Source organism: Ochotona curzoniae, unplaced genomic scaffold (assembly GCF_017591425.1).
Source record: "Ochotona curzoniae isolate NIBS_2020 unplaced genomic scaffold, NIBS_Ocur_1.0 contig_1482, whole genome shotgun sequence".
NCBI classification, from domain to species: domain Eukaryota; kingdom Metazoa; phylum Chordata; class Mammalia; order Lagomorpha; family Ochotonidae; genus Ochotona; species Ochotona curzoniae.
In genome coordinates, this window is record NW_024465100.1 from 2,782,050 (window position 1) to 2,803,346 (window position 21,297).

General features: G+C 39.5%; 1 protein-coding gene across 2 annotated transcripts; it reads right to left on the bottom strand.

Moving 5' to 3' along the window:
• Nucleotides 1–2,602: 2,602 nt before the first annotated feature.
• On the bottom strand, nucleotides 2,603–20,616 carry ERP27 (endoplasmic reticulum protein 27). 2 transcript variants are annotated; one of them, XM_040967398.1, is made up of 7 exons: nucleotides 20,006–20,616; nucleotides 19,570–19,670; nucleotides 17,644–17,781; nucleotides 10,552–10,668; nucleotides 7,050–7,175; nucleotides 5,203–5,400; nucleotides 2,603–4,816 (listed from the first exon to the last, which is right to left on the bottom strand). In XM_040967398.1, exons 1-7 carry the CDS (start codon nucleotides 20,094–20,096, stop codon nucleotides 4,769–4,771), a joined length of 819 nt encoding a protein of 272 aa, XP_040823332.1. In that variant the 5' UTR covers nucleotides 20,097–20,616; the 3' UTR covers nucleotides 2,603–4,768. The 2 variants fall into 2 exon arrangements, with proteins under 2 accessions (XP_040823332.1, XP_040823342.1); XM_040967408.1 differs by lacking the exons at nucleotides 17,644–17,781; nucleotides 19,570–19,670; nucleotides 20,006–20,616 and adding an exon at nucleotides 13,743–14,284 and having other exon boundaries at nucleotides 10,552–10,675.
• Nucleotides 20,617–21,297: the final 681 nt, after the last annotated feature.

The window sequence follows — 21,297 nt, forward strand, 5'->3', positions numbered from 1 at the left end:
CTGTTAGTATTTGTGGATTCTTAGAAAATTGCTTGTATTTGTTTTACATTATGGAATCAGATGCCTGAAGAAGGGAACGGATGACATCAACAGCATGCTTCCCAGGGTTTGATTTATTTCCTGCTACATTTTTATCTTGGTTAGGTATTCATTAAATGCTTGATGAAGGAATAATGAATGAATGAACATGGCAATGAACATTTGTACTTCCCCTGGAAGTCTACTATTCTTTTTATAAACACACACTCATCTCTAACTCAATGAGAATGCTACCATCTTTTTCTCATTCTCTTGCATATTATTGGCACAATCATTATGGTAGTTTGAACAAAGCCACTGTTGTAGGCATGTGTTGTGAAGCTGTGGCGAGTCACACAGGATACTCTGACTCTTAGCCAGTCAAGCTTGCTTAACTGACAGCTAGCAGTTCTTAGCTGAATCACAGCTCTCTGCCTCCAACCTAGAGACTGTTTTCTGCCACAGCGAACCATCTTGTCCTTGAGCATGTGCCCATGCCATGTGCAGCCCTCATCAAATGACCAACATTGGTGGGCGAAAGCCTTTGGCTTCCACTCTCCCATGTGGGGCAACTCTATCAGCTCATCTCAGCACCATATCCCCATGAAATTGAGCCTTTTTCGCTGTGACTCCATCGCAGCCCAACTTTTCCTTTGTCGCCGTCTTTCTGTCCTCATTTATCCAGTTTCTGAGAGCATTCCCTAGTGAAGTGTGTAGAAAGATTTTAGTCTCATAGTCTACGTCCTGGGAAACATGACCTATAATACAACATGTTTGTTATTTTAAAAAATTCTTATTTCACCACAGTTTGAGTTATATCAGAAGTATTCTAGCTTTTCTTCCTTAGGCAAATGTCATGTTACCATATTAAGGTCAGTAAACCCAATGTAGAAATTTAATCCTGCTAGTAAGATTCAGTACAGTTGTTTACAGAGTTAAACATTAAAGTCTGGAGTCTGCACAACTTTCCATAACCCATGTAAGTTCTTTAAGACCCTAATCCTTCTTCTTTTTTATTTATTTATTTTTTAGTTTTGAATTTTATGGTACAATTCCATAGGGTCTGCAATTTCCCTATCCCCTCCCCAGATTCCTACTCGCTCCTAAACCTTCTTACCCATTGTCTCCCACTCCTAACACAATAACTATTTTACTGTTAACTCTGCAAAATAATTGACCTCTGGTTCCAGAGTGGAAAGCTAAGAAGGAGTTATCCTTCAAGTGCTTTGAAGGAGGGAGACTTATTTTCAGATTTGTAAAGGTATGATTTTAACATCAATTTATTCAGATTATAGAGGGTCATTCAGGAAGTGTTTTGTTTCTTAATTTCCTCTTTTCTCTAGCCTCTGTGTCTCCCATATAAAGGTTTTCCAATTAGGGGCCAGGGTCAGTTCAATCCTATTACCTGTTTTAATTTTCTATGCTTAGAAAATCAGCTGTTTTTTTTTTTTTTTTGTACAAAGGTGAAATAAATAAAACTAGTTCCACAGTCAGTTGTGAAGCACAGACTATCTGTGATGAGCCTCTTTCCTTCTGTGATAGAATCCGTTCCTTGGTGGCTCCTCTTGTCCCAACTCTGGGTCTCCCCAGCCTACTTCCAGATCCAGCCCCACCAAACAACTTTTATTCTTTATCCAGGTTTCCCTGTTTTGCTGCTGTCTGTCCATGTCCCAGAGCCAGCTGGGTGGTTTCCATGTTGTTCTTGCCAGTAGAACTGAAACTTCTCCATTCTAAAGCTTACTATCTTAAGGCCTACTTTACCCTGCTTTCTTAGAAGGTAATACTGATTAATATATTCATAGTTCCGTAACAAATATTTAAAGGAATGAGTGAACATGTGAATAAATAAACAACTTTCTCACAGTATGTTACCTGGCACCCATTCTACTGCTGTTAAACAAAAGCTTGATATGAAGACCTAACTGAACGAGTCAGGAGAAGAATTCTGTGACAGGTAGGTTAATGAATTATGGTATTAACCAAGTGTTCCAGAAGTTTTGATATGCAGTGGCTTGCCCTTCCCAGGGATAACTAATTTATAGAAATAGTGAACACCTTGCTTTCTAACACATCTTTCACATACAGATAACTAATCCGGAAAGCATATTCTAACTACTCCTGCACTGGACCATGTTTCACCACCGGCCACCTGCTGCAGTCATCCAGGAAGCTGAGGAAAGCACCTATGGCCCAGAGCCTGGTGCGATTCCTCAAACCAGCTACTTCTAAACCTCCCTGCCTTCCTCATCCATCTTTCCCATGAAAACCACAATAAGGCTCTTTGTGCACACTTTCTGCTTGGTCCGTCTGCCTTCCAACTGGTGCAGGTGCTTTCCTTTGAGGTTGTGTGTGCCAGCATTCTTCCTCATTTTGAGAACTGTGAATGAATAGCTAGTTTTTCAATGGCAATTGTGTCCTGATCTGTTGACCTCATTATACTGGAATAATAGTGAGACTTGATGTTTTAAAAATAGTTACCTCAACTCTTTCTTTAGTCTCAAGTGCTAATTTATTTAAGAAATGCCGTAATGGTATCCTCTTCAAGATTTCTGATAGAGAAATAACTATTACTCATGGAAAGTGATTGGAAAAGCAAATAATGATGACTTTATTCAGTATGTATTATCACCCTAAAATCTAAAAATAAATTCTGTAAAGTATTGTGTTGTCCTTATTGAGCTGAAGTGAAGTTCAACGATAGAAAGTGGTTTTCCCAAGATTATAGAGCCACATACTCAGTAAAGGTGATGTTCACAGCCAGATTTCCCCATTATTCCTTTGAGTTCTGCCAGCTCTCATTTCTTCATTCTGTCTCTAAAAATGACTGAGATGTATGTAGATACTTTAATAATAATATATTCTTGTGGAAATGAAAGCACAAACTTAGGAAGAGATTGCCCAGAGTTAAGATTTAGAAATGGTGAAAGTGTTTGGGTCTGACCTTTAGTGAATGGTTGAGAACCTTTAGAAATCTCTACTCTCTAAAGAAAGAAACCTTACTGTTTGGACTTCAGTTTCTAGAATAATAAAGAAAAGGATCTCTACTGAAAAGCCAAGCAAAAGTATCGGGCAGTTTTGGAGAGCCACAAGATGAGAGAGAATAATTCAACTAGCACTATAAACATATGAATAAGCATAAAACAGAGTCTACAATAAAGTTGCAATTGAATTGCTATAGGAGTTGAAGTTCCAGTGTTTTAAGAAAAAAGAGATAAATGTTGGGAAAGAAGGAAGAAAGACAAATAATGAAGTGTATGGTAAAGACTAACTGTTATAGGGCCTAAAAGCAGTTCACCAGGAGGAGAGTTCATCATTTGGGGATGGGACTGGCAGGTGCTCCTGATTTTTATGAAGGGAAATGAAGAAGGAAGAGATTCCATGTCCAGAGGACCTCTGCTTGAAATCAGGAGGCATTTCTTGATTGCAAGTTTCAAGGGTCCTCATTTATCAGACCAAAGGTAGCCTTCTGGGATGGACCAGTCTTAGGGATATTTTTCATCTTCAGGCAATTCTGTGAAGCCGTGAGATGGACTGGATGACCTGCCCAGAACCTCTGGGTCTCATATTGCTGTGCATTTCTGCTTTTTGCCTTATTCTTGCCAGCAACTGGTTCTTAGCCCAGAGCCTGTGGAGTTTTTCCCATTTACAGGAACAACCAATCTTTTCACTCTCTGTTCTTCATTTGGACCAGTCCTTAGTTGCACATCTGTGGTTTTTCAGCTCTTCAGCACTTTTCCTCGGGGTCAAGGGCCTCCTGGGCACAATGTAGCATTTGTGTGTTGACAGTAAGAGTCTGTGAGCCAGGGACATGCAGCCAGACTCTCCCTTCACGCCACATGAGCTGGTTATACACCTCACCTGCAATAATCTGCTGCTTTGTCTGCCCAAACCTGCCCCAGTGCCAAGGGCTCCCTGTCTCCTATTTGTTTGTCGCCAGTTTACCTGATTTACTTCCCAGATCCTTCACCATAGTTGGATCCATCCTCAGGCAAGATGGTCTCTACCCATCACCCATCCCACCCACAGAGTGAACAATAACAGATTAGTGGCTTATGAGCTGATACTTAACAGGGGCACTAAAGGGCAAGGTACAAACTGTTTAGTTGGGCAGCTAGGTATTTACAAAAGGTTTGGCCTGCAAAGAGATGCAGTCTTTTTCTAAAATGTTCTTGGTTTTTAATTATTACATGGGTCATTGAGTTACAAGGGAAGTTAGGAATGCTAAATAGGCATACAGTTTTTATGTGTTGTGTGTCTGTTGGGTTCACAGTTTTGGAGATATCATTCAACTTCTTGTAAGAAGACAAACTCAGTAAGAGGTTTAAAACTAACTTTTTGTTCTTGTCCTTGAGTCAGAGAGAGACATGTGCATATAAGGAAAGAATTTCAATCCTTAGATAACCCTGAAAGAGCAGAAACTATGTTATGTAAATTGCATTTAGTATACAGGCTCAATACTTTCTACAAGTCAGAACAATCCAATAATACCTCTTCGTCATAGCACTGCATTACAGATGGACCTACACAATATAATTGCATAATAGGAAGTTGGGTGTACAGTGAAAGAATATAAAAATTGGAAGAAAAGAGAATGGTTGTAAATGAGATTTCAAGGAACAAGATGGAGTTTGGTGTGTGTGGTGGGAGAAGAACTGGAATTCTGGAGATGTTATGTTTCTGAAGTTTAAGTTATCCCTTTTTATTTGGCATATAAAGACACTTTGTGGCATTCCAAAGTATCAGGGAGAAATCAGAGTTCCACCTTTGAAGTCTTTTCTTCTGATTTATGATTTTCGCTCTGAAAGACATTGTAGCACTTGAAATTAAGATTTGGAATCCATGCTTGTTTACAAATTCCAAGCCTAGACAATAGAACTCATTTCATTATTCCTGGAAGCCCTAAAGCAGTCTTCAGTTACTGATCTCAAGACTCTTATGTAGAATTAGGTATTCCTTGCCCACCCCAGGAACCTTAAACAAAAGGGAAAAACCCCAAATCCAGCTCCTTTGAATATATCAAATCTTTTCAATGGCACTTTTCTATAATTTGAGTTCCATGACCATATTCTAATAAGAAACCTGCCTTTGACCAAAGTATCTTCATCTGCTCTTGATAAAACATCTTAAGAATCTTTACTGAGCCACAAATAAGAGAGAAAGCAGCTCATTTAGTCTCATGCTTACCAGCAATTTTCCTTCCAGGAATCCTTCATAAAAGTTTTGCACACGCTCAACAGAAACCTCTGATACAGGGAGAGCATCCCACTTATCATCCACAGTCCGGTAAATAGTCAGAGCAGGCAGTTGAGACTTCTTTAGTTTGAAATATGACACCGCTTTCTCATTCTCCTTCTTCCCACTGTCCACCAGAACAAAGAGAGCCTGTGGTTGGAAGAGTTTGGGAAAAAGGGAGACAGATCTGAGGTACTAGGAATGAAGAGATGGCTTGCATTAAAATGAGTTTCTTATGTTATCACTAGTGTTTTTATCTTTGATCAGATTTATCCAATTTGAGGAGAAGGACTTGTTAGTGATTGTACAAGGAAGTATGGCTTCTAGTTAAAAGCAAAGAGACAATTTAAAAATTTTACCTCTTGGTGTTTTTAAGCTGTGTGACATTGAGCGCATTCCTCCACCTCTGTAAGATCCAATTCTCCCGACATAATGAACTTTATTGGATGGGGAGATGAAGTGAAATGATACACTTACTAATTTTAGTGCAGTTTTTGGCACATAGTAAGTACTTCATGAATGTTAGTTTTGTTTCCTTTTATTCCAAGATCCCTGAATATCTGACATCACAGATAGTATTGAAACCAACCTAAGTGTGAGTACTAGAAAAAGCTGCTGAAGGGCAGTATTTGGTTGAGGGGTTAAGATGTTGCTCTGAGTACTTGGGTTCAATGTTTGGGCCTGGCTCCTACTTCAGCTTCCTACCATGGCAGACCCTAGGAGTTAGTGATTCTGGCTCAAGTAATTGTGCTCCAACACCCACCTGGGACACCCAGAATGTGTTTTTGAGTCTAAGATTTGGCCCAGCCTGTCCCTACTGCTATGGGCCTTTAGAGCATGAACCAGTGAACTGCAGACTTATGTATCCCAAATAACTAGCTGCCTAAAAATTGTCATGGAAAATTAAAAGATAAGCTTATTGTGGTGCTAAAAATTTTCAATTCAGTGCAGCTTTTTCTTCATAGTATACATTTTCACAAACTGTTTAAACATACAATGTGTGAGGTGCTTTTTCTATGCATAAATATTTATAATATAATAGCTAATTAGAAAATAGAACAATGATAATTATATAATAAAACAATATAATATAATGTACAGTAAAATAACAATAATATATAATTATGATTATATAATACATGCAATATATAAAATATAATAATAAAATAACAAATAATAAAAAAAGTAATAATAGAACAATGATAACAATGATATAATAAAAGTTTTTTAATGTAAGACATATTTCTTGAATTTTCTAAATAATGCTTTTAAATTGTGGTTGACTGAAGGTAATATCTAGTTAATGGGGGAATACTAAGTCAAAAATATTAAGTCAAAATTTCTACCTAACATGGAAATATTCTTCAAAATATTTCTATGCAACAACTATGAATTCTTCTAGAGTTAGGGATCCATCCATCAGAAAGGCAGCTGGCTTTTAACTTCAGACAGTTCTTTTAATCAAGATCTCTCTAGTTCAATGAAGCTGCCTGAATGTAGTTGGAATTTTACTGCTTCAATAACATCAGACAAAAATTCACAAAGGAGAGGATAGAAGAAAATATTCGTTGGACATCTAGGTTCTTGAGAAGTGCTTGATATGAAAAAGTAAAGTCTGAATCTTAAAGTTCTATTACAGCAAATGATGTCTCTAATGTTATAAAACATATACTTTTTACTTTCAAATAATATGATTTATTATGCCCCGATCCATATTTTATCTTCTAACCAAACCCATGTCTCTTTCTTTTTGTGTCCTGGTGGTAGCATTCCAAGGAACTCTCCCATTCATGACTTACCTTCCCCCGGAGGTGTTTAGCTGCCTTCTGGAATCTGTGCATGTTCTCTTTATACTCAGGGGAGGCTTTGTTTATCACCAGGAGAAGATGAATTTGAATATTGCTGCTAAACAGGCCAACTGCAGTCTGGCAAGTTGAAATGTGTTAGCAATACAATGAGAGAGGGAGAGGAAACATGAACAGCAACTCAGTAAATAGACTGAAACATGGTTGACAGCTGCTCCCCCATGAAACAAATAGGACTAGTTTCCATGAGGATTCTCAGTCAGTCTCATTTTGTGATTTTGTTGTGTAGCTTCTTCCTTCTCACACTGAACAGGGGCTAAACTGTGTTGCCAGGAGGATATTACAGAAATGACAGAGGATGACCTCCAAGGCCTAGTCATAAAAGACGTCTTGGCTTCTGTCTTGTTATTTATATCCCTCATTTAATGAAAAGCCAGATGCAGTGTAGGAGGACTCTCAGGAAACCCTATGGGTGGAATTATATAGCAAGAAACGAAAGCCTCCTAAGAACAGGTAGGACTGACTTGCCAGCCATGCATGACTGTGCACACTTAGAGCAGAAGTTCTGTCTGCAATCAGCTCTGCCCAATGATTGCACTCTCAAAAGAGGCCCCAGACTTGAGGCGCCTAGCTTAGCCATTCTCAAGTGGTTGACTCACAAAAACTGCGTGACGTAAGCAATGATTACTGTTTTAAGTTGTTAACTTTTGGAGTTCTCTTTTTAGCAGTAGATAACTAATAACATGTAATATATTGATAGCTCATCTTCACACCTCTTCATGTTGAAAGACTTCTCAGAGACACTTTAAATGTCTTGGACTACATATTGTCATATATACCTATTAACTGTTATTATATACAGGATTCTGTTTTCAGTTATTTTCATATAATAGCTAGTTTAAGACTTAAGGCCCAGTTCTTAAATAGGGAGACTGTGGAGCAGATAGACTCGGTAATTCCCCCAAAGTTACAGAAATGGTAGACTGGGCGTCACTGCTCTAGTGTCCATGAGTTTGACCCTCAGATGGAACTGTCTTGTGAATATCTGATGTCAAAACCTCATGTGCCCAATTCAACCATAAGTGTGACTGAGTCTTTATAGCTTGGGGCAGTAAGAAGCTGAGCTCTAAGAGATTAGAAGTACTGACTTTTACTTGCTGGTCAGAAATGGTTGTTCCCATGAAGCTGCCAGTTATTTAGCAGAGGACCACTATAGGCAGGTTCAGACAGCATCATTTTAAAGCCAGTGAGTACACAGAAAGCAAGAATATGGTGGTTGGGGAAATCAATAGGCAGAGTCACAGGATGATGGGAGTGGAGAAAGCTAGGAGGGATTCTTCCTGAATCTACACAATGCTCTCTAGGGAGTCTCCCATTCCATTAAGTGTAGGGGACCAACATGTGGACAAGAAGAGGCCAGTGGGATCTTTTCCAAACCATTGTCCTTGAAATTTAGAACTAGGGCTTAACTTTTACATTTATGAGGTGGGATGCTAAATAATTTGGCTCTTGTTATGCCAGATTTTGTTACTTACATTGAAGGCCTGCATCGCCCTTGTGAAGTAGAGATGGAGGATAATTTTTGGGATGTCACACAATAAAGCTAAGTAGCCAAGGTCCAGTTCTCTTAGCAAAGGGATTGATTTAGTCCTAGCAGACTGCAACTTTCAAGCTATGTACAACGTGTGTAACATTTGGTAGGCTAAGTACATTATGATTTCTACCCAGGTGCCCATGATGCAAGCCTCTGCACAAGCAGAGTTGAATGATCAGCCCTCCAAATGAAGAAAGTGTCATTGATGGGAAATTTTTAAAAGATCACTATAAAAATGGAACTTGTTTCTTTGAAAAAGTCACTGCCTAATTTGGTAATGTGATTTGCCTCCGTTAATAATATAGAGCTTAAAATAGGTGGGTCATTGTTCTGTAAGATGAGAGATGAACAAAACCTAAGGACTTGGATAGATCATTTCTTGTTCCTGGCATCACTGGCCTGCAGAATTCAGGGATTCTGGGAGGAGATAATCATTCCAGGAGCCATGAGATCTTTTGTGGTCCCATATGTATCCCCAGCAGCTTCATACACACAGTGACCAGAATGAAATTGATGTACAAGAAAAATGTCTTCTGGGTCACTGGTACCAACACCTCAGGAGTGTGTGTGCTTAGAATCCACTGGCAGAAGTGGAAATGCAGTGAATATTCCATAGAGATAAATGTGGTGTGTGGGATGCACAGGAATTTAGTCAACAGGAAAAGGGAATGTTTTGGCTGAGGGTAGTGTGGTGCAATGGAATAACCACAGGATTCAGTCATATGGACAACTCAAGAAAACAGCAGGAGTCAAGAGCATAATTCTCTATGAAACTCCAGTTTCCAGCCATGTGGCCTTGAGGAAGTTACTTTTTTGAACTTTCATTTTCTCCACTGTAAAGTAGAACTAGAGATATATGAGCAAATGCATTGTCAGTTGTGTTTTCTGCCTTGAATTGTACCTTTTCTGTTTCACTATGTGACTTTGAATCATATTACATGGATCTTTGATCTTGTCCACCACAAAATGAATGTCATAATTTCTGGTCTTCTACTTAAAAAAATGTGAGGATTAAATGTGCACATGAGGGTGCAAGAGCATTGTAAATTGTAAAAATCACAACATGCATGTAAAATGCTGTTTTTAAAGAATGCAAAACAGTTCTGAGCTGATGTAGATCATTAGAATTAAAACTCCATCACTCCATTGTCTATGTCTGGCAATGGAAAGTGAGACATATAATTCTGTAGACTGTAAAGCATCATGAGGCCAGGAGACGATTGAGGCTGTTGTACCAACACCTGTACCCGATTGCATACAGCATACAATACAAGAGGAAGGGAAATCTAGAGGCAAGGTGGGGACATCCTCAGGGTCTAGACACGTGCTAGTGAAAGTGGTGTTTGCAGCTGATACCAGATCAGGAACTGTTGTTAGCAAAGAGGCATATCCAGAACACAGAAATAGGTTTAGAAACTTTTATGGAAATTTGATGTTACTATACCATATGTGTGACTGACATGTGATCAGTTTGCTTTGCTTTTAAAATATGTCTAATGAATCACTTTTCTTGAACTGATCAAGGCCTTGGTCATAGTACCATAGGGGAAGCAATGCATCTTCTCAGAGGATCTCAGTGTATTCTGGAAAGTGTAGTGTGGAGTGCTAAGTGAGTGGCCCTCAGTAGGCACTCCCAGGCTGCAAAGCTCACACGTGTTCGAATCTGCTTCTTTAACTTTGCATTCTTTCTTTCTGACTAGCAGTGCAATGTATCATTTAAGTCTTCTGCTTGTGTGTCATGTTTTGTTTAATGGGGCAGATAAATCTATCTTAAAGAGTTGTAGAAAGAACAACATAAACAGCACATTAAGCATTTAGTCATAACCCCAGGAGGGCAGAAACCCTCTAGGAAGACCCGCTCCCTCCCTGACACCCAGGGCTGAGAGCAAGGTGATTGTTTACCACAGCATTGTATTCCGTCACCAGGTGGAGGTTGTTGGTCTCAATGAACTGGCTTAGTTTGTCAGCATTAAGGCTTTCAATGACTTCACCCTCTAAATTCACTTGTTCATTATCCGCCTGTGTCATACAAAAAAAGGATAAAATTGTCATTATTTCATTCATTGATGAATGTTGCTAGATTATCACATGGCCAAGTGCAAAATACAAAAAGGAATATTTTTTTAAAATGTTCCATGCCTGTGAGAAGCATTCAGTCCCATAGATAAGGAGAGGTGAAGTGGCATTCAACATGATGTGGCAGGTGATACTGCGGGGAGAATCACAGACCCCTGTGTCACTCAAGGAAGAATCCTATGGCTTCCAAGTGGAAGAAGTTCCTAAGACTGGACATGACTTGGTCAGAAAAATGAAACTGGGAAGGGAGCTTTAGATAGAAAATAGTATTTGCTAAAGATCAAAGATGTGAAATGGCATGTTCTAGAAGCTGCAGTTGGTTTACCACGGCTATAGCAAAAGCTGTGACATGAGGCTAACGGAGTACGTTGGTAAGCAAGAGCGAGGTTCTGAGGAGCCTTGAAGTCAAGGTTACTAAATTAAATTAACCCGAGAACAAAGGTTAATATCGTCAGACTTGTGTTACATTTCCGTGCTCAAAGTACACCACAGAGAAAAGTGCCAAACAGAAAATGTAAAGCTCAAGAAATTATCAAAGAGCAAGTAGTTATATGTTACTGGAAGCCCTGAAGCTTCCTATATACCTTAAACATAAACAAAAGCTTTCAAAACTTTATTTGAGAGGTAGAGAGATCAAGACAGAGAGACTGAGAGAGAGAGATCCCATTGTTAGTATGTTCCCCAAATGCCCACCGTAACCAGGAGTGGGCTTCACTCCTCAACCAGGAGTGGGCACTAACCCAGGAGTGGGCACTAACTCAATTCAGATCTCTCACATGGTTGATGAGACCCAAGCACTTGAGCCACAGTGTTCAGTTTACCAGAGTGTGCACCAGCAGGAAGCACACTGGTTGTAAACAGAGCCAGGGCTTGAATCCAGGCACTGCACTATGAGTTGTGGGCACAACTATCACATCTAAAAATTACGCCTGATGCCTCCCTTCCATATCCCTTTGTAACTGATAACTTGTGCCTCCTTTTTTTTTCTGCCAAGTCTAGTATTCTTGTATGTTAAAAATGTTCATCTTTTTCCATCTGCTAATGCTATAGCTTTGTGTTGTTTTTGAAAATATTACATAAGTTTAAAGAAATTTATTTTTGATCTGTGTATTTCATTTCTTTCACTTTAAATTTTGTTTGTCCGTTATATTGGCACATACCTGTAGTTTGATGAATTTCCTTGCTGTATAATATTCCGTTGTCTTATGCATTATTCATTTTACTGTTGATAAACACTTCAGTTGTTTCTTCTTAAAATTACACTAAAATGAACATTCTTGTTCTTGTCTCTTAGTACATACATGCCTCTCTTTTGTGTATATACCTCAGACTGAAACTCTTGATTTAGGATATGCATCTATTTAGCAAGTAGAAAATCCTAAGCTGTTATTCAAAGTGCATAATGACTTATTCTGGTACCAATACTATTTGAAATTTCCCATTGGCTTATATCCTTAAAAACATTTGGTATTGTAGTTTATCTAACTTTATCTATTTGGTGGTTATGTGGCAATATTTAATTGTATTTTTATTTTTAAGATTTATTTATTTGTGTTGGAAAGGCAGATTTACAGAGGCAAGGAGAGACAGAGAGAAGATCCGGAGCTGAGTTGATCCGAAGCCAGGATCCAGGAGCTTCTCCCAGATTCTCCTGGGTTTGCCATATTGGTGCAGGGTCCCAAGTCTTTGGGCTACCCCTTGACTGCTTTCCCAGGCCACAAGCAGGGAGCTGGATTGGAAATGGAGCAGCCAGGACTTGAGCCGGCACCCATCTGGAATTTTGGTGCATGCAAAGTGAGGACTTTAGCCGCTAGGTTACCATGCTGGGCCCTTCATTGTGGTTTTAATCACATTTCCCTTATTAACCGTTGTACATTCTTTTCTTGATGTATGTATTCAAGTCACTTGACTAATTTTTATTGTTGAATTATCCTTTTCTTTTGATTTAGAAGCATTTAAATATATTCTGGATTATGGGCCTTAACTAAATTCTTAACTATATCCCCTCTTTAAGGGATTTCCTTCTAAAAGTGACTACTTAGGAACAAAAGGTAATCTCAGTGGACTAAAGGTGGTACCCTTCCTTTATAGGTGGTCTGTGACGTTGTCCTTGTATTTTGTAAAAAGCCTTGACTATACAGCAGTCATAAAGATATTCTCATATTTTGGCCTCTGGAAAGATCTACCTGGAATTCACTTTCTTGCTTCTTCAAATGGACTCTTAGATCCTTGAGTATAGGGTTACTGTTACCAAAAACATATGTTAAAGGATCCATCTGCCTGTTTTCTTGAACTGGGACTTGGGCTTCTCCTGCTCTGGGCACTTCTGATTATCAGGCCTTCAGACTTGGCATGGGAATTGAAGCATTTGGTACTTTCGTTCATGGGCTTTCAGACTACACTGTTGGTTCCCTGGGTCTGCACCATGCAGACAGCCGGTGGTGTCTCCACAATCATATGTGCTGGTATTTCAGAATGTATTTCTTTATATGTGCATGTATAGCCTGTGTAATTTACAGTTCCCTTTTGATCATTTGTATGTGTTATATCTTCTGCTTCCTTATCATCTAGTACCTATGCATCTTCACATCATCTGTATCTATCGCCCGTCAGTTCTACTACTATGGGGAATCCTATTATGGTCTAGAATTTGTTTATTGTGAATAATGTTGCTGTGCTAGTATGCTTATTCCTATTATTGCTGTTATTGATAAATCGGTAAGTGAAAACTTTCTTAGTTGTTCCCCCCCCATGTTTAACTTTTACCTTTAACCTACTGTTTGGACTTATTAAAATTACAGACTTTTTTTTTTTTGTATATTTTGTTGGTTTTGAAACCTCACTAAATTCTGAGTAGAAAGCTTGGGAAAGAAATAGAAAATGGAGGGAAAGTTTTAGAAGTCATTGCCAACCCATCTACTGCCCCCACCTCCTTGCCCTATTCAAATCGATGACAGTGAGCAGAAGAATAAAATGAGCGTAGGCCCAAGTGGGTGTTTGCCATAAAGATGTGGTTTTCCAGTTGGCCTGTCTCTTTCATACTTAAGGGTTTGCTATTGCAACCCCAAAATCATCATTATTATAACAACAATCTAGTGTTTAATATGTCTAAATGTTTCCTGATTATTTTTCTAGAAACTCTTAGTCTTGGAGCCTGTGTGCTGCAGCTGACAGAACTGTACTATGGGCCAGAAGGCCCCTCCCTCCGTGTCTGCTTTTCCAGGCAGTCCTCACATTTCCCAGAACTGGGAGAACAGGAAACGCCACTTATTCCAGGTGTTTCTGGACTTGAGGAATGCAGCACACTTTGGGCGATAACATTCTCTAAGAAGCAACAGAGCTTTAGTGGAAACTGTGCTTCTGCAGGGTCTCCAGTGCTGTGTGCTTCATTCAACAAAACATGCCCGATCACTTCATTATTTCTTAAACTAACAAACCCTGGAACATTCATGCATATGGTTCCTGGAAGCAGCACTGAACAGGAAATCTCCCGTCTGCAAGAGGAATTACTTGGATAATGCAGCAGAAAGAGAATCTGACTCTGGAAACAAGAATTGGGAACATTTTGTTTTTTAAAATGCTATTATCAACTCATTTTAAAAAAGTTATTTATTTATTTGAAAAACAAAGTGACAGTGTGTGAGAGAGATTTTCTATTTGCTGGCTCACTCCTCAAGTGTCCACCGCAGTCAGGAACACACAATTCTGCCTGGGTCTTCCAGGTGGGTCAAATTCTTGAGTCAGTAGCTACTGCTTCCCAAAGTGCATGTTAGCAGGAGTCTGTATCAGAAGAGATACTTAGAAATGGGATGAGGGTGTTCAGAAAGCAGCTTGCCACAGTGTACACAATGTCCTCCTCAGGAACACGTTTTTAAAAACAATGTTTTTTTCTAGTTATTGGAGTGAATTTTACTTATTTATCTCCACAGAGAAGAGGCACCAGAAGGAAAGCAGAAACAATAAACTACAAGTTCTGTCATTTTAAAATATGACTTTGAGTTTCTTCCAAGAGTACATTATTCTGGTTAGACACATTTTGTATGATAAAATAAGGTTTGATCATGCAGTTCCTGTTAACTACTGTAAGTTTCTGTGGAGTTCTTCAACAATTAAGCTTTTCATAAAGTAACCTTAAATTATTAGTTTACATCACAGTTCAATATTGTTTGTGATGTAAATATCCTCATATCCTTGACTTAGTTTTTGTAAGATGCTCAGCTTATTTTCTTTCGTAAACACATGCTTGAGAAATAATGGTTAATAATTTGACAGATACTGCTGACTTAATGTGTAAAAAAAGCTGACATATCCCTCAAGCATGGATTTTTTTTGGTAACAAAATAGATTTACCTTTTAATTTTATTTTCTATGAACTTTTAAAAAGTTCTCTCATGTAATAGAAGGATATGATCTGGGGGTCTGCATGTGGAGTATAAATCAGACCTCTGTTGCTTTAATTGTATAAATTTGGGGAACTGAGTTGTGGAAATGTAGTTTCCATATTGAAAATGCAATGATGATAATTATTATTTCATCAAATTCCTGTAAGAATTAAATGGTAGAACATTGTAATAATGTCTGTTATCAGTTAGGTACTAAAGACAATCAGTCAAACAAGCAAGCAAACAAACCAGAACAAACTATGGATTTAAGATAAAAGAAAGTGGGTCTGATGTGAAGGCCTAGTGGCTATCGTCCTCACCTTGTATGCATCGGTATCCCATATGGGTGCCAATTCATGTCCCAGCTGCCCCACCTCCCATCACACTCCCTACTTGGGGCCAGGGAAAACAGTAGAGGATGGCCCAAAGCCTTGGGCAACCATCTGCACCCACATGGGAAACCTGGAAGAAGCTCCTGTCTCCTATACTTGCGGGGAGTGACCCAGTGGGCGAAAGGTCTTTCTGTGTCTCCTTCTCTCCATAAAATCTGACTTTCCAATGAAAACAAGTAAAAATTTACTGAAAAAAGTATCAGAAATTTTGCAATAGGGTCACCTTATCCAAGAATAATCTGGGCTGATGTTCCCTTTAAATGTTATTTCAAACTCCTGAATAATAGCTCTTTTAAAACTGTTGAAAGTGTAAACAGAAAAAAAATATTTATCTGCAAGTTGGCATGTCATAAGCTGAGATTCTCCCTGAAGCAGGGTAGGAGTTTGTGTGTGTGTTTTTGGTATGGTGCATAAACAGTCTTTCCCACAGAGGTCCCAAGAGTTCATTCACATTGGATTTGTCACCATTTGGTAAACAAATCGCAGATGCAGAGGAAGAGTGCAAAGCTCTGAGAGAGTCTCAACAAAGATTTATAAAGAGTAAATTGTTGGCAAAGATCATTATCCCGTTAGAGGTTATTGAACCTGTAGATGTTGGAAGCAAGAGCTCTTGTTTCTTTCCCATGTGTCTATCTTGGTAGTGTCTTTTTTTTCAGTTGTTCTTTCTCTCTCTATATATTTTTTTTCAGATTTAACACACCATTAGTATCATTTTAACCCTCAAACACTTTATAGATAATTATATTTTTTGTATTATGGATACTTGAATATTCTTTCTACAATCTTTATACGAGGGTGCTGGGTAAAGTTCTTGGAAACAGGCTGGTGGTATGGTATAGTGGTTTAAGCCAGTGCTTGCAATGCTGACATCCCATATTAGAGCACAAGATTACATCCAAGTAGTTCTGCTTTCTGTTTAGCTCTGGCTGATGCACCCAGGAAAGGAATTCAAGTTGATCTAAGTACCCTACCACTCCAAAGGGAGATCCAGATGGACTTCCAGGCTGTTGGACTTGACCAATCCCCTGCTACTGTGGCCACTTGGAAAGTAAACCAGCAGATGGAAGATTTCTTTCTCTATTTCTCACCTTCTCTTTCTGTCATTCTGCTTTTTACAGAAAAAGAAAATAAATCTTTAAAACAATTCTTGAAAAGTCATTAAAAGCTAAGTTTATTTTGATGCCAAAAAAAATCTGAAACCCATGTTAATGAGGGGTCTTAAAGTACATAGAAAATGTTCTTCCTGGAAGAATTGAGTAGGGATTTCAATAATTTTTGGCACCAAACTAAGTTTATCTTTTAATGCCATTTTGTATGAATTTCTTGAAGTACTCTCATATACTTTAACACCTATGAGAGTGGATAATATGTTTAACTTGTTTTTGTTATTAGTGTCTTGCATAGAACATAACAGTTGTCTAACAAATGGTTGATAAACAGAAATTGAGTCCAGGAGCAAGCAGTTAAGATGCTGCTTGTGCTATCAGTATCCCGTATTGGAATGTTTGGTTTTGAGCCTTGGCTCCACTTCTGATCCTGGGTCCTGATAATATGCATCCTGGGAGGCAGCAGATAATGGCTCCTCTAGTATTTAAGTCTGTTTTGCCTATATGGAAGACTGAGATTAAGTTCCAGGTTCCTTGACTTTAGCCTGAACAGGTCCTGGTTGTGGCAGACATTTGGTGAATTAACCAGTGGATGGAAAGTCCTGTTTGCTCTGTCTCTCTGTTTTACAAATAAAAAACAACAGCAAAGCTTCTAAAGCTGATTTTACGTTCAAAAATATACAATTCTAGAACTCAAACTTAAAGAGGATAGGGTGTAGTATTTTTATTTTACAGATGAATTGAAATTAAAAAATGTTAAGCAACTTGCCAAAGTCATGTGATTGGCAAAGAACAAAACAAAACAATATTATAAATCCCATTTCTTGCCTCCCAGTTCAGTCCTTTTTCAATTTTTATTACAGCATCTGCTAGGAAAGCTTGAACTGAGTCATCTTCCTTGTCTACATTGTCTCTGAATTTGGCACTTTGTCACTAATGTCTTAATGTCAAAGACAGAGTTCCTTCCAGTCTCACGAGTTTGTGAGTCTACAACCTAAGGAAAAACTAGGATACAACTGAAACCACCCACCAACTTACCAGACGAAAGAGGGAAATGGTATTGCCAGTAATGTTGTAGTGGGTCAGAACCTCAGAATTATTGCTGATTCCAAAGGATACATCTTGGAAGTTTTGCACCATATCACGGAATATGGACACTACTGGTAATTCTAAGTCCTAAAAAGAGAATAAATGCCCATTGAGGTTATATTGGAGGAGTGAGACCTACAAAGGGAAGAGAAAAATATTCACTGATGCCAGAAATCATAGACTTCATTTGATTTCCAGTGAAACATCTACCTCTAAGAATGAATGTCAAACTGGCAGTGACATTCTTGAAATTTCCACGCTGTGTGAGTTAGTATGTATCTGCCGAAATTATAGCTGATTATGAAGAACAGAAGAAATTAAAGTAGAGGGCTAGAAGGTTGTGTACATGTGTGTTTGTGTGTCTGTTTTGTGTTTTAAATGGTTGTGTTGGGGGCAAGCATTTGGCCTAGTGGTTAAGCTGCTTGGTTCTGATATGCTCCTCCTATACTGTGGGGTCTGGGTTTCATGCTTGGCTCCAGCACACCATTCTCTTTTCCTGGTTTTGACCCTGGCCCAGTCCTGGCCATTTTGGGCATATGGAAAGTGAGCCAGCAGGTGAGAATTCTTTCTGTTTAAATGTCTTTATGTCTCTCTCACTGTAGCTCTCTCTAGTGATGGATGTGGAAGAACAGTCCTTCTCCCAGTCTAAAGAAGCCTGCTCTTTGCACTTGAAAGTACTGTTCATGCATGCAGTGCTGCAGCTCAGAACTGCAGGAGGAACCAGGGAAGCCACTATACACATGCAGTATACAAAACATCACCCCTTTTCAAACAATTCCTGTCCTTTCGTGGATGCTGGTGCCATTTTCCTGCTGTGGTAGGATCTTTGCTGCTGGCAACTCTGGGAAATAACAGAAACCAACCCTGTCTCCCGTGCATGCTCTTGGCTAAAGAAGAGGATGTGCAAGGAGCGAAGATGATGACCTCTAGGGTCAGGCAAAGGGTCTTGCTGTCTGGAAAGGAGGAGTGGAGTTCAAAGAATTGCTAATTGAGACTTGCGCTTTTTAAATTCTGCTCCTTCTAATGAAATCGCTTCAGGATCCAATGAGGACATCTGGTGGCTGTTGAAGTTATTGTACATTCTTCCTCTTCCTTTTCTCCCATCCCTGTCTTTCTGAGGATGGCTGTTTCTGTCTGCAGCTTGCAATTTACATTACCGAAAATGTGCTCCCTGTCTTCCTCTTCCACTTGCCTTTCATTGTGGTTGTTTCCAGCTGTGTACAGTGTGTTGACAGGGTGAGTTAATGAACAGAAACAGACTAGAAGGTTGGCAATGAAAAAAGAGGAGTTGATCAGCTGTGAGAATGGCCAGATGTTACCAGCAAAGAAAGATGAAAACGCTGGAATGATGCTTTTCCTAGGCAGATAATCTGGAAGATGAAGGTTGACATATGCAGTATACAAAACATCATCCCTTTTCAAACATTTCAAAGAAGGCCTACCATTAGGGGAAAGACTTTAAACAGAGACACCCCCAGACTAATACTTAAGGGCTTTGACACACCATAAAACAGTGTTGCTCAGATCATAAATAGGCTTTCTCACTATTCTTCCAGTATCAGGAGACTGCAAACTAAGGACATTTAGGACGATAGTTGTGTTCAGTGGAGATTTTCATCCTGGAGATATTGGACTAGGATTTGAAGTGTCTGTAGTTGAGGAGACACAACCAGCACACACAGAACACAAGAAAAAAAATAATTCAGATACTGGGAATGTTTTGAAATTAAGAGTTCAGTTATCAAGATGTTAGCAGATGTTACTGCCCCTGCTTCTGATGTAATGTTCCTTGGTCAGTGGAGAACCATCAGGGCTCACTTGAGATAGACAATTTCTGACTCTAGGGGGACTAGCAGGTGGGGTACTTGGACAAACCTGGAAGAAGCCTATGAGGGCCACCTCAGCAGCAGCAATGAACGCCGTGGCAGCCGGGACATCTGTGAGCCACATGAGTTCCTGGGTGGCAGCAGGACCATCTAGAGTGAGAGAAGGGACCAGGAAAAGCAGCTCTAAATAGTAGGTACACCTCATAGATCTTTGCTGTCCATACCAGGGCCAAAGAGATCACAGTTACCGAAAGAGCTGTAATCATTGCAAACTTTCATATTTTATAGAACATCTGGAGGGTGACCCCACCTTCCAGTCTCTCTCTGAAGGATATCAGAGACTTCTTTTCTCTCTAGTAGCAGATCAAACATTTTCTGGAAAAGTTTCCAGGTTGAAAGAAAAGTCCCCAGAGTCTTGTCATGTTCCCATCCTATCTCCCAACCTCACTTTGATTGCATATCACCAAAGTTCCCTCTCCCATTACCTGAAGGTTCCTCCACTTCTGTGGCGACTTCTAGGGCCAGCACACACATGAGAAAGAACAGACACAGGCGACTGGGATAGGACGTGTCCATTGTTCTCTTGTTCCTGCGCCAACCCTGGACTTGGTGTTCTGTGATGCTGTTTCAGGGCAGCCTGCTCTGTGGTTAATTGCTTGTGGGTTTGTTAGTGCCCTGGGAACTTTGCAGCTGCTTCCAGGGTGGACCTTAAGCTTGTGAGATAAAAGACCAAATCTAGGGCCAAGGCCTCAGATCATAACCAACCAGAAAAAAAGTTAGGTTGACTTCATTGAAATCATTAAAATATTCTGTCCCAGGTGTTGACTTAAGCACTAGGGACACAGAGATAACTCTAACTTTCTTCAGATTGTCAGCAAGAAAAACAGATCATTCAAATATGAAAAGTGAGAAAGTCACAGGGCTTTGCAGGGTTTGGTGAGGATTTGGACTAGGGATACTGAGAGCCATGTTCACGTTCTATGAAGGCTTTCTTCCTACAGAGGAAGCAGAAAAAGAGCCCCTAGGGAAATAAGATTTTGCCAGACAAGAAAAGACAAAGTTTTATTATTTTTAAAAAGATTTATTTGTTGTTATTTATTGGAAAGAAGGAGAGACAAAGATCTCCCACCTGCTGTTTCACTACCCAAGTGACTGCAGTGGCCGGAGCTGAGCCAATCTGAGGCCAGGAACCAGGAACTTCTTCCAGGTCTCCCATGTGGGTGCAGGGTCCCAAGGCTTTGGGGCCATTCTCGACTGCTTTCCCAGGCCTCAAGCAGGGAGCTGGATGGGAAGTGAAGCAGCCAGGACTCCAACCGGTGCTCATATGGGATCTGCAGTGCATGCAAGGTGAGGATTTAGCCACTATGCTTTCACGCTGGGACCCAAAAGACAAGTTTTTATATGAAAGACATTCATAGAAGAAGCCAAAGTACAGAGATGGAAATAAAATAAATGAGAATATTGTTAGTCATTAAGAATTATGAAAAGGGTAATGCATGTGAACAAAAAGGCAGCTGGAGGCCAGTTCGAAATGAGTTTTTTACGTTAAGTAAGGTTATGATAGCCAACTTTATTCTGTAGGTGATAGGGACCCACTGAAAGGTCTTAAGTAGGAGCAAGACAATGTTTGTTGAGAATCCAAGGTGAGATTTCCACAGGCTCTGGGATACAAAGGCCTCAAACTTAGGAGGAATACTATATGGAAATTGACTATATTATAGTTTTCTACTGTATTTTGAAAGCTGTTGGCTCAATGCATCCTAATAAAGGCACTCAT

Coding starts and splice junctions, on each gene's coding strand:
- ERP27 (XM_040967398.1), bottom strand. CDS start 20,096: ATGGACACGTCCTATCCCAGTCGCCTGTGTCTGTTCTTTCTCATGTGT. Junction 7,176..10,551: donor TGACGGAATACAATGCTGTG/GTAAACAATCAC, acceptor TCAACTTGCCAG/ACTGCAGTTGGCCTGTTTAG. Junction 4,817..5,202: donor TCCTGGAAGGAAAATTGCTG/GTAAGCATGAGA, acceptor AATGTCTTTCAG/AGCGAAAATCATAAATCAGA.